The 13570-nt window shown below is 38.7% G+C and overlaps 1 protein-coding gene across 12 annotated transcripts in view; it reads left to right on the top strand.

The window, feature by feature from the left end:
* Positions 1-12348, top strand: part of NBEA (neurobeachin) — a 512894-nt gene extending 500546 nt beyond the window's left edge. For 9 of the 12 annotated variants that reach the window (XM_074567614.1, XM_074567653.1, XM_074567643.1 and 6 more), the window contains 4 exons: positions 3320-3421; positions 6521-6717; positions 7423-7574; positions 10571-12348. In XM_074567614.1, coding sequence (XP_074423715.1) covers positions 3320-3421; positions 6521-6717; positions 7423-7574; positions 10571-10661 — 542 coding nt within the window. In that variant the 3' untranslated portion in view covers positions 10662-12348. The remainder of the gene's footprint in view (positions 1-3319; positions 3422-6520; positions 6718-7422; positions 7575-10570) is intronic. The other 3 variants (XM_074567689.1, XM_074567680.1, XM_074567671.1) reach the window with 1 other exon arrangement.
* Positions 12349-13570: the final 1222 nt, after the last annotated feature.

Below are 13570 nucleotides of genomic sequence, written 5' to 3'. Positions count from 1 at the left end.
GGCAGTTGTTTCTTATAAGCATTTTCCTTTATAAATCAAGAATTCGATTAAATAAGCTCATTTTTCATATTCTGACATTTTACAGTTTCATGATCTTACAGTGTTTTCCTAGAAAACGCTGATGAAAATGTCCTTTTGAAAATCACATTATTTCTTTTCCCTTAAAAAATTTCTAACCATCTAATAATTTCAGTCATTCACCCTTGCAGTCTGATGACACTACTGTATACAACACCTGTAATCAGACCTTAAGCCAAGATGACCCTTGAGCGTAATTCCTCTTTTTTTCTGGGAGGACATACAGAAGAAAAAAAAAAAGTGGAAAATTCTGAATATAGTTGAATTGCAGGTTTTTTTCACTTTTCTGTTATGCATTTGGAGAAAAGAAAACCTCAAAAGGAGATGGAGTTCTCAGCAGCAACGTTGATGGGGAAATTATAAAAATTTAAATCTCAAAATGTAGCTAATCTTTGATGAGATCATAGAATCATAGAATGTGTTGGGTTGGAAGGGACCTTTCAAGGTCACCTAGTCCAACCCCCTGCAGTAAGCAGGGACATCTTCAACTAGATCAGGTTGCTCAGAGCCTCATCAAGCCTGGCCTTGAGCGTCTCCAGGAATGGGGCCTCCACCACCTCTCTGGGCAACCTGTGCCAGTGTCTCACCACCCTCATTGTAAAGAACTTCATCCTAATGTCTAATCTAAACCTACCCTGCTCTAGTTTAAAACCGTTGCCCCTCATGCTATCACTACATGCCCTCGCAAACAGCCCCTCCCCAGCTTTCTTATAGGCCCCCTTCAGGTACTGGAAGGCTGCTACAAGATCCACAAAGCATCTTTCTCTGTTTCTTCCAACATCCATCCTTCCCTAGCAGTAAAGCCCAGTTTTCAGTTCACATCTTCAGTTTTCAGACTAGAAAGATTCTTTTCTTGCAGGCTAGATTAAATACTGGAAAAGTGGGATTTATTGGGGTAGCTGCTTTCATTAGAGATAGGAAAGTGTTAACATGTCTGTACAATGCAATGATAAAACCAGGTAGGTTGACTCACCCTGTACTATTGGGTCCAAAACTGAAGTCCGTAAATCCATGGTTGTGAGTTCTCAGCTTGTTCAGAAAGACAATAAAATATATGGAATTGTTCTTGAAATTTTGGTGCGTGAGACATTAAGGTTTGTCAAGAAATACTGTAGATTCACGCAAAATTTTCAAGAACTATTGGACCTCGCTGTGCCATTAGCTGCAAGATAAATTTCTGGGCTACGGGAGATCTTTTATGCCTGTGACTCCCAGCCACAGCAGTCACGTCACTGCTTTGCTGCCTGTGCAGTGAAGAGAGAAAACACTTTAAACACTGTGCAGCCTCCTGTCTTATTCTCTATATCAGTTGTAGGTCCCTACTTTAAGCTCACTTCTGTAAATGCAGGTACGAGACTTTAATCTTTGTGGTCTACAGTGGCAAGATAGTTCTTGACTCCTGTTTGCCATTCTGGGGTATTGCACTGAAAGTTAATGTTGAGGGAGTTTTTCTTTCTGGCTCCATAAATCCTTCTCTGTCTCACTCCCTTCCAAAATAGCATCTTCTGTGCTGTGAGCAGAGCTTGTGCTCCAGGAGCGTCAGCCTTCCACCTGGCCGCATAAAACACATTTTGCTGCCTTTTTTATTTAACTAGGCAATGCAGAGAATGTTGTAATAGTGACTTTCTCTCTTCGTTATACAGTTGCCCATGAATCTTTGTATCAGTTTTATATCCAACCGTATCTTCCCAGCAAAGATTTTATATTCTCCTGTAGATAACATTATTGGTTAGTATTCAATCAAGAACCAATTCCCAGCTCCAAATTGGACACCTTAATTTCCAGTATCCTAATATGTAGCTCATAGTAGATACCTTTCTATGGACATAAGGTCTGTCATTGAACCAGCTTTTGTGGCGTCCATGTTGTCCACAGTTCCATATAAAACAGGTTTAAATCAAAGCTTTGTATTACTAAGACAAATATTTTGTAAAAGAAACCATGGAGGCCATTATGACATGGCCATCTTTATGAACTGTACCTGTCATCCTGTCAAAAACCGATAAGAAGGTTGTATGACAAGAGTCCCATTCCAGTATAGCATGGTGACTGGCATTAATGAGATTTTTGCTTCAAATTCTTTATTGACAGAACTGTGGATTAACCATTTTGTTATTTTGCATAGGATTAATGTTACGGTAATTCATCTGTAGTTCCCTAGGTAATTTCTTTTATCCTTTTTAAGTATTTGAACTACACTGGCAGAGCTCCAGTCCTTTGGAATTTCCCGATTTTCTATATTACATTTGTACAAAGTAAATATAACTGGCTGAAATCTGTGTTATCTAGCATGTTGCTAATTTTTTATTACTAACTTTCTTTGCCTGGCAAAGCAATATCAAATACTGAGCAATTCCTTGCTGGATATAGGACTTTCACTTTTAAGATGTCAGCATCTGTTATTATTAGAAACAACAGAAATGTTGCTATTTGTCATATAAACACTCCATAAATGCCCACTTGTTTGAACCCAAAATAAAATACATTTCCCTCCTGACTATAAAAAATAAATATTTAGGGAGTAGTCTATCCTACTCTTTATTAAATTAAATGTGATAAAAATGGTATAGGTATCCATAGTGATATATATAAAATGATGTATACTCATAACCATTTTTAGGTACACTTTTAATCTATAAGCATTCAATGTGTCTCTGAATCAATGTCTATACAACAGTGTTATCTTTCTAGTACAGTGCTATTCCTCCCCTTTTATTTTCCTACCTCTGGTTTCATGAAACAAGTTATGACTGTTAATATAGGTACATTGTCAATTCATGCTACTCTTTAGGTTCCTAGCAGAAGCGTAGAGACATATATGTTCAATAGCAGACCTTTATACTACAGCTGCTTTTAAGGCCACCGCAATTTGTATTATCTGAAATATACATTTTCAGTGTTTTTAGGTCATAAAACAGTGATGTATAGTTATCATTTGTTTGTTGTAAACAACATGCCATCCATAATTTCTAAACCAAAGAACTTTGCTTTTTTGTTAGTGTATTAATTAATGCATTGGGAAGCGGTGCTTGTGAAACTTTATGGTATATGAATGTATTTTGCCCCAAAACCTAAGTATGAGATATGTAAGCATACTGCAACTGTCTGATGCTTACAGATTTAAGGCAAATCACAGTAACGTTCTTTTGTTGATAAAACAGGCCTGGTTTGGCATTCCTCTGTTGTTCCCTTCTTCTGTTTTTCTTCTTGGTTTTTTTTTTGTTTTTTTTTTTCTTAACAGGTGATTATCCTGCTCCCCGCGCTGTTCTAACTGGTCACGACCATGAAGTTGTCTGCGTGTCGGTCTGTGCAGAGCTGGGACTTGTTATCAGTGGTGCTAAAGGTCAGAAATGTTTTTATGATTTAAGTCTTAACATTTTTAGAGCCTTTTTTAGTGGTACTTAGTCTTCCCTCAAGCCACATATACTTTAATTATCCAAAGTCTCCTCTACTAAGATGTGTTGTAATTCTGGGGGAATCTGCAGAAGCTTACCCTGAATGTTATTACTATCTGGACTTACAAGGTTTAGACACAAGTTATGTTGATTGCTCCTTCCAAACGTCAGGCTGTGCTGCTATTCCCCCCACATCTGGAAGAGTAGTTGATAAAAAATAATACAATAATTCACAATGACATCTGATGATTTTGAAGAAACAACTGCTAGTACAAATGTTCAGAATACCTTTCCAAACCTGCAGCAGTCTCCTGTATAACTGGTAATCAGCGTAAATAAAGCATCTGCCTCAATGAGCGTTTGCTTCATTTTTACTTATTCTGTTTCTCCTTCATTTGTTCCCGTTCACTTGTTCTGCCCACCTTGTCTTTTTCCCCTTAATTCCATGTCCACTTTTCTTCCCCCACTGCCCTCGTTCAGCTTCTTAATTTGGCAAACTGCATGTCTTTTTCTCTTTTCCGTTGCTATTTTCCTCCCCCTCCTCCCCCTTCTCTCTTACTTTCTTTTCTGCTACGTTATCTCTTCTCCCTTCTTATTTCCTTTCTTTACATTACCCTTGTCCTTCCGTAAGGTTCTTCTTTATATATCTTCCATTCTCATTTACAGTCCACACCTACATCCACATCCAGCTACTTGCTTTCTCTGTGTCCAGCGATGCCTGTTTTATTCATCGCCATGGATATCCTTATACTTCTTTTTTAAAAGTTTGCTGCTCCTGAGGGCAATAAGGGTGTGATGCTTGTTCTGCCCGCTTTTGCTCACAGCTGAGCTCCTGGGTTATCATCTTTTGTACTGCCTCGGAGCTCAACATTTATTTTCAAAGCTGTGTGAAACTTTTGAGTAAAGGCATTTTTAACAGGAAATCCTAATGGGTCATTAACTCGCATAATGACATACTACATAACAGTCATAGGCAAAGTCGAGTAATTTATGAAAAAAATGTACGGTGATGCTGAACCTAAAGTTTTTTTCTTGCAGCACTGCTATTTCTTATGTTTTAAGGCCACTTTATACACTCTTACTGCTGTAACAGCGTACCCTTTCCAACTATCTTTTTGCAAATTTCTTCTTCTTTAAATAGCTGGAATCTGTACTCAGTTATCTTCTGCTTCATTAAGTATATGATGCTTGTGTAACTTACGTATTTTTAGAGGTAAAGACTGCTGGAGGACCAAAGACTTTTGTATCAAATCCAGAATATGTTTGTAATTGATCAAGAGAAATGGAGGGCCAGTCTGTCCCCTGAGTTACTCTTCTTGTGTTCTTCCCTTTCTTTGAATCTAATTCTCTAATCCATATATAAATGCAAAGAGAAAAATCCCTTTTTTTATTTCTGGTTTCCAGCAGATGCCTGTTTTAAAGCTTCTTCTTCAGCTTCCATCCTTTCCAGTCTCCCTTTCCAGTTTCTTAGATTGCTTTTCCCAGTAATGTTGTGTTTCTCTGCCCTCCTGCCTCAGCTCCCTCATGGGGAGACTGTCCCTCCGGAGCTGGCTGTGTCACTGTGATAACGTGTGCAACACTCGAGAACCTGCCGAGGCAGGGAGGCAGCGCATATAGGACTCCTCTGAGAAAAATCCTGTGCTTCAGGTTGATGTTTGCACACTCTTATGCAACAACCCCAAAAAAGAGTGGTCAGTGTGTATGTCTTTACAGTAGCATCCTAAATCAGATTTTCTTTGTGCCTTTCATGTCCGTGACCACTCAGCTATGAAGGTATTACATTTTTCATTTGAAAAATGAAAGTGTTAGGTTTTTCATTTGAAAAATCTAATATGGTAATTATTCTAAAGGTGGAGGCATCACTTATAACATTCTGTCACTTCAGTATTTCCAAAGCTGAAACTCAGCTATTTGAGAAAATAAATTCATTCCATTGCAGTCGTATCCCATGGAGCCAGTCAGGCTTGAGGTATCTCTGCGTAAAGCTTTATGCAAACACGGATGAAAACCTGCACCAGAGGCCTCACAGACAATGCACTGATGCTGTGATTCATTCTACCTGGGCAAACCCAGCTGCTGTGTGAATTTCAGAAAAGTTAGAAGGGCTTAACGTGAGGTGGCTGAGTCTGCCAGTATGAATTTACTGTCAGGGTCATAAGCCAGTTGTATAAGGAAGAGATTACTGTGCTGTCCAGGAGTATCCTGTGATTCATACAAGAAAACATTTAGTATTTACCATGACTCATTATATTTCTCACAGAAGAGACTCTCTTTCTCAGTAGGAGTACAGATCTCACTTTCAAAAGAGCTTTTTTTCATAAATCTCTACATGGAAATAGCCTAGTGTTGCATCTTAAAATGTGCATTGTAGATTTCGTCGCTGTTTTTTTTAATTCCTCAGCAGTAATAAAAAGACATTAAAATCTCATATTAAAATCTCAATGTAAATGCAGTTATAGTGTGGTCTCCTAAAAGCCCTTATAGTTCAGATATCATAGTAACTCTGTTGGCTGTCAGATGATTCCCAGTGTTGAAACAATTCAGGATGGAAATCTATGCATGTAGCATATTCATTGGGGGAGAGGGCCTACAGGAACTGCCATTGTCTATAGGTGAAATATGCAGCGATACGATTATACGCCCTCTGGGAGTTGCTCCTACTAGTCACTGATAGGGCCCCATCTGTTTAACGTGAATGGGCAGGCTAAAGAGAGTTCATGTTGTTGGAGGAAAGCAGTAAGACTGGGGCTTCTGAATGCTTGGGAAGAGGAAAGAATATTTTAGAAGACAGGTTAATGAAAACTCCTACCAGTTTAAGTAAATAATAAACTACCACTTCTAGGCATGCTGGATCTTTTTTCTTAATATGCTAGCTCTTGCATTTCCTTTCCTGTTTTGTATTTTAAATTCTTTAAGCAAACATTGCATATTCTTATATCTATGCAGGACTACTGTGATAGAAATGTGTATTATGCATTGCCTTTGTGCACAGTGTATATAGTTTGTATAAGCAGCAAATGTATGATGTATTATGTTTTCATATACAGAAGGTCCTTGTCTGGTACACACAATTACTGGAGATTTGCTGAGAGCCCTGGAAGGAACAGAAAACTGCTTGTATCCTCGCTTAATTTCGGTATCTAGTGAAGGTCACTGCATCATCTACTATGAACGAGGACGGTTCAGCAATTTCAGCATTAATGGCAAACTCTTAGCTCAGATGGAGATCAATGATTCAACCAGGGTAAATCTAAATGCAAACAAACATTTGTTGTCTTGCCTTTATTTATTAAAATTAACTGAATTTATTTGCTGCGTCATTTAAAGGAAACCACCGCCTCCTGCTTAAGTCATATTCAAACACAGATCCTCTTGTCTCCATCTCCGAATGCAAAAATGCACTTGAGTTTTTCCAGAATAAATAAGGACAAATTGTTTATGATCCCCATGATTCCTGGAATTTTTGTTTGGCATTAAATTTCAGTGGGAAATGCATCTTTAAAACAAAATGCTCTGAAAAGAGTCCATTCTTCATTTATTAGCCAAGAAGTGAATTCGTGCCTTCAGGGCTCTGCTCTGTCACTAGCACTTGAAGCAGCATTAGGAATGCAGATCACTGCTCTGCTGTAGGTGTTAGTGATGGCACCGAGTATTGTAGGACAAACATCGAAATGTTATGTGCTGAACTCAGGTTTGGCAGATTCAGTTAAAGAGCTTTTTGGTTACGTATCAGGTTCAAAGCCACACAGTTGTTTTATTTAAAATTTGGAGATCCAAAATTTGATGGTTTGTTTTTTAATCGGGGAGAAAGAGGCGTGTGAGCCTTTTTCTTCAATTTTAAAGTGGGCAGAGCAAAAGAAGTGCTTATAAGTTGATTAAATTTCTGTAATACTGACCCGTTTCCAATAAAGCTAACTGTGTGCTTGGGTTTTGTCTTTTTCTCCTGAAGGCCATCCTCTTGAGCAGCGATGGGCAGAACCTGGTGACAGGGGGAGACAACGGTGTAGTGGAAGTATGGCAGGCCTGTGACTTCAAGCAGCTCTATATTTACCCTGGCTGTGATGCTGGCATAAGAGCTATGGATCTGTCTCATGATCAGAGGTGAGTTTGTCGTTAACATTTGTATGTGAATGGTAAAATTGCACAAAGTATACCTAGAATCATAGACTCATATAATGGTTTGGTTTGGAAAGGACCTTTAAAGGTCACCTAGTCCAACCTCCCCTGCAATGAGCAGGGACATCTTCAACTAGATGAGGTTGCTCAGAGCCCTGTCCAGGCTGACCTTGAATGTTTCCAGGGATGGGGCATCTACCACCTCTCTGGGCAACCTGTGCCAGTGTTTCACCACCCTCATTGTAAAAAATTCTTCCTTGTACCTATTCTAAATCTTCCCTTTTTTAGTTTAAAACCATTACCCTTTGCCCTATTGCAGCAGGCCCTGCTAAGAAGTTTGTCCCCATCTCTTTCCTGTAGGCCCACTTTAAGCGTTGACAGGCTGCAATAATGTCTTCCCAGAGCCTTCTCTTCTCCAGGCTGAACAACCCCAACTCTCTCAGCCTGTCTTCATAGGAGAGGTGTTCCATCCCTCTGATTATCTCTGTGTCCCTCCTCTGCACCTACTCCAAAAGGTCCATGTCCTTTTTGTGCTGAGGGCTCCAAAGCTGGACACAGTACTCCAGGTGGGGTCTCACTGGAGCAGAGCAGAGGGGCAGAATCACCTCCCTCGACCAGCTGGCCACGCTTCTGTTGATGCAGCCCAGTATACAGTTGGCCTTCTGGGCTGCGAGCGCATATTGTCAGCCTATGTCCAGCTTTTCATCCACCGGTACCCTCAAGTCCTTCTCGGCAGGGCTGCTCTCAATCCTTTCATCCCCCACCATGTATTGATACTGGGGGTTGCCCTGACCCAGGTGCAGGACACTGCACTTAGCCTTGTTGAGCCTCATGAGGTTCACACAGGCCCATTTCTCAAGCCTGTCCAAATCCCGCTGGATGAATACCTCTCCATGCAATTTAAGGCATGAATTTATGGTATGTAGTCATTAACAGGATGCGATACAAAACCATTACCCCAGTTGTTATCTTGTTGATTTATCTGACTCAGCATTTTTTCTGATCCTTGAGTCTCATAGCACAAGCACTTAACTTTACGGTGAGGTCTTATATCACTGAAGTCAGTAAACCAGAGACTCAGCTAGCAATATAAGAGCAAAATTACATTAACTTGAGAACATAAGAATAGTCAGACTGGAACAGAGTATAGTAGTGCCTATTAACCAATGCCTTAAAACCAATTTAAAAAGTTTGTGGTACATTTCTGATTTTCAGCTATGTAGAGCTTGAGAACTTCTTGGGGTTGCATCTAGCCTATAATGTGTAATATTATCAGTGGATCTGTCGACAAGGAGTGAGTGTAGTCCTTTCCTTTGGCCTTCTTGAGCCATGGAGATGCAGTGTACAAGCCTAGATATTTGCAGTCACTGTTGTGGCACTAAAATGCACACTGTAAATATAAAAGATATATAAATGTGGTCCCTCGGTCTTCTATTGTAATGTGATTATAATGTAATGTTGCATTTATGCAGGGTTATGAGTGGATTTACTGTTTACATCATGCATCAGTCTTGTATTTCTTATTAATATACAAACTCATGACATGCAAAGAACTTACAGGTTATTAGAAAAATCATACAGCATTCATTTCAGTTTATTTTTCTTACATTTTTCAGCATTCCTATGCTATGTACCCATTTTGTAAAGCAACAAAAACACCTATAAACAAAACACGTACCTAATTTACGCATGTATGAGTAGATGACTTGAAACAAGTTTTTTCTCTCAAACTTAGTCTAATTGAAACTAACTTACTGGAAGAGACCTATTTGCTTCTGGAGCTTTGCCAGTTTATGCATACAGTACTGTGCTCTGTTCGAAGAGATTTATTTACACCGCAGGAAATTTCAGCTACCCTGTTTTCTCTATCCGTTATTGTAATACCGGGCTGGGACGCCCAGTGCAAAGTGCTTTAAGTACCTGCTTAGCTTTAGTTACATAATTAAGCAGAGAATGGCTTTTGTATGGTTTGATAAAAGCGGTGATAGATATCAAATCCAATTTTAAAACTCAGCTACCAGAATCAGAGGATATGTGATAACTGGAAAATCACCTCAACTATTGCCACCAGAACGACGTAAATAGGGGCTACATTTCAATATGAAGCTTTTTAGGAGTACTAAGGTGTGATCAGCTTATGATTAAGGGATGAGTTCCGTTGTATACACAGAGGCATCTCATTCTGTCTGGGAGGCCCTAGGATACCCAGCTAATCGCAGCTGCAGCTCAAAGTGCAAAGCGCTCCACAGGTCCTGTGTCCCAACTGCCAGGCAGCATAGACATATCGGCCATGCTGGGGCACCTCCAGTGGCACAAGGTGCTTAAAATTAGGCAGCTGGGTTCTAAAACACCTGAATGAAGGTGTTTTGGCATAGGTGTCTTCATGTGCGCTACAGCAATAAGTTCCTATAATAACTGTGGTGGTTTACTTGCTACAGCTTATGGAGTCTAGAGGACAATTAAGCTCACCCTAAAGTACATGCCCAGTGACCTCTAGAGAGTTGGTCTCAGGCTGCACTGAGGGTACTGATTAGGGCCTAATTTGGTTGCCTGCCTAATTTGGTTGCCTACCCATAGCCAGTCAGTACTGTTTGAGATACCTGAGAGGTCTGAGGTACATACTTGGGGTGGCACTTATGACAAAGGACCTAGTGAAGACCCACAGCCTTCTAGAGAGGCATCTGGAGGCAAGGCAGGATATGCGAGAGCATCTCAAATGGCATGATGCTTTTACCTATGTGAAGGTGACTGAACAGACCTCTAGGTCTCCCTGGACCATAATGCGAACATGGAAATTTGGCTCATATGTCATAACCTAAATGTATCATCTCCATCACAAACCGAGTCCCACCCATGAGCTTAATCTTCAGACAGCCTTGCAAAAAGTGCCTCGTTCTTTTATCTTTTTCACTGTTTATGGTAAGCCATTTCTGGAGAAGCTAAAAGAGGATTAACAGGACCATCTCTTCTACCTTTTTCAGAACTCTGATTACTGGCATGGCTTCTGGCAGCATCGTAGCTTTTAATATAGATTTTAACCGGTGGCATTATGAACATCAGAACAGATACTGAAGCAGAATGAAGAACTGAAAGCCCAGGTAAAGCTGAGAGCACAAGTGCTGCAATGAAAGGTGTAGTCTCTGGTGGAAAACCACGTCTGCATTGACCTCCGTTGTACATTCCATTACACCCAGCAATAGCTGTACATTGTAGTCAGCAACCATTTTACTTTGTGTGTTTTTTCACAACTGAACACCAGCTGCTGAAAAGCAAGCTTGTATCATGTAAATTATATGAATTAGGAGATGTTTTGGTAATTATTTCATATATCTTTGTTTATTGAGAAAAGGTAGTAGGATGCGCCACAAGAGACTTTTGAAAATTCTGGGGAACCTCGTGTCCAGTTATTTCAATGTTTAGGCTTTGAACCTAACATGCATCCCATCTCCAGCCTCTTTTCAAGCTGAGATAAAAAAAAAATACGTTTGATACTTTGTACATCAGATGCACATCTTAACTTTAAAGGGATACTTTTGTAAAAGTAAAACCTTGTATAAAGAACAAAACTGTTTCTTAATTTTATTGTGGAGTTACAACTTGCATGTACTTTAAACCTGATGTCTTGAAGGAACAGGTGCATTCACACAAATCAAACTGGAGATCTGTCTGAGGGTACAGCTTGTGTTAAAGGGTTGAATTGGGGCGCAAACAGTAATTTTGACATTTCCACCAACACATGTTTTTCACTTTTTGAATCTAAACTTTACCCCTCTTCAGTGGAGTTCTGCTCATGAAGCATTTGGATAAAAAGCCATCATTTTCCATATTTATACTTAATACAATAGAAATTAAATTCCTCCCTTTTAAATTCAAAGACTAGGCAGAAAGGGGGCAAAGAGGGAAGTTCAGTTTAATGCTTTGTAATGCTTAATGACTCCCAATACAGACAAAGTGCTATACTTCTGGATTATTAGCATTTGGCATACAAATCATGGGCAAGATTTTTTCCCTTATTTTTCCTCTGAGCAGCTTGGTTTATTTGACAGCCTTAGCTTCATTGTAAAGGTGACTGAGATTATTCTTTTTGGTTCTTCTGAAAATCTCACCTGAAGCCACTCAGACTAAGGCACTTCATGTTTTACAATACTGTAATGATAACTATCGGAATAATTTTCTGCACATTGTACTGATCAAATTACACACCCAGGGGTATATACACTTTAATTCATGTTTCTTCTTTGTATATTTGGTGACTGTATTGTCATAGATGTACATATTGTGTCGGTAGGGCTATGAGGCATGTAACAGGAATGTAATTTTCTCAGAATTTACACTCACTTGCAGTCATTTATTTAAAAAGATAATGGATTCTTTGTATTGGCACTTTGCACCAGAAACATATCATTATTTATTGATGTGATTAATTATTTGTTCTCCACCTTGTATTAGTAAGTTTAGCACTGAATTTCCTTCTTCATTGTTGTTTGTATTTATAAGATTCGGAAATCATGGGGATCAACGTAATGATTAAGTTATTCATCACCCGTCTGTAAGCAATATCTTGAGTTTGTAGCTTAGAATTGGGAGACTATTGAACATCTGGAAGACAAGTTCATTTCATCTTGAGATCATGGTGAAATATTTTGGATATATAAATTCCTTAAGCTATTGTAACCATGTTTTATTGCAAAGATGTAAAATATGCCAGATGTGTGTGAGTTGGAAATCAAAAAGAAAAATAAAATATGCAAAGAATTCAGTGATTGTTTTTCATTTCAATGAACTTTTCATCAAAACATTCACATTATCATTAGGAACAAACAATTATTTTAAGAAATCCTCTCTTATATGCTATGTATACGCCAAAAATTATGCATGCCTGGGTGGTTGTATTTCCTGGGGTCTCAAGAAATAAAACAGAGGTTATAGAGTGTGTTTTGCAACTCTTTTGATTGCCAGTACATGAAGAGAAGCTACTAAAGATACTTTGATCAGCAGAAGTGAAAAATCAAAGCCTTTAAGCAATATTTAGGATCTTTGTGAACAGGCAATAATCCCTTATAATAGACCTTGCAGAAAGCAAAAGTCTGATGAGAGCCATTTTGGGTATCTCTCAATATCTGATAAGATGGAACTAATTTCATCATATTTTGGACATTGAACATTAAATATCTACACTTCCTGCATAACAGAACAAAAAAAAAAGTGGGATAAATAGCTTTTTGGAAATGCTGAGGTCCCTAAAAAGTTTACAGCAAATAAGTGGAGACAGATAGTTATCTAAATGTCGGATGTCTAGTGTAAGGTACCAATGGTAAGCCAAATATTTTCTTCATAATTAGAAAACTCACAATTGACTAAAAAGCAGAATAACAGCCAACACTTCAATTTGTTGCCCCACTCATTGCCTTTCCATTTAGAAGGATTGTTCCTTATTAGAATACAGTATACATTTTAGCAGATATCTATTTGTATCAATCAGCTTTTGAGGTCGATAACAGAACTTGATTGGTTTGGGCCTGGAGGAGAGATGGGGATGGAGATGAGAGGACTGGTATGTTAATAGTAGCATGTGAAACAGTTTGTTGGTAAGTCGCAACCTCCATTCCATTATTATACAAGTATCACTCCTAATTTCATATTTTATTCAACAAATTGATTTAAAAAAATGCACCATTGCAGTTAAACCAAAAATGAGTATTACTATTATCTTAATTGATACTGTTGTTTGCATGCACTCAGCATTATGTGAAGTACAGTTTATTCACAAATTAGAAGTTTTTTCTGCCCAAGCAAACCTTTTTATGGGAAGTTGGCCATGGGTTACAAAAAGAAAAATCCTACTGTGTTGCATTCAGAGGTAGGGGAACCCAAACAAGTCAGGCTCGTAACAGTAGTAGTAGTAGTAGTAATAGTAGTAGTAGCAATAATAATAATAATAATGATGAGCCATCTCAATTATGCTTTAAGTTATAAAAATG

Source organism: Larus michahellis, chromosome 1, assembly GCF_964199755.1.
Source record: "Larus michahellis chromosome 1, bLarMic1.1, whole genome shotgun sequence".
Classification (NCBI taxonomy): Eukaryota; Metazoa; Chordata; class Aves; order Charadriiformes; family Laridae; genus Larus; species Larus michahellis.
The sequence above is the reverse complement of the archived record's forward strand: the minus strand, read 5'-3'. Positions and strand labels throughout refer to the sequence as shown.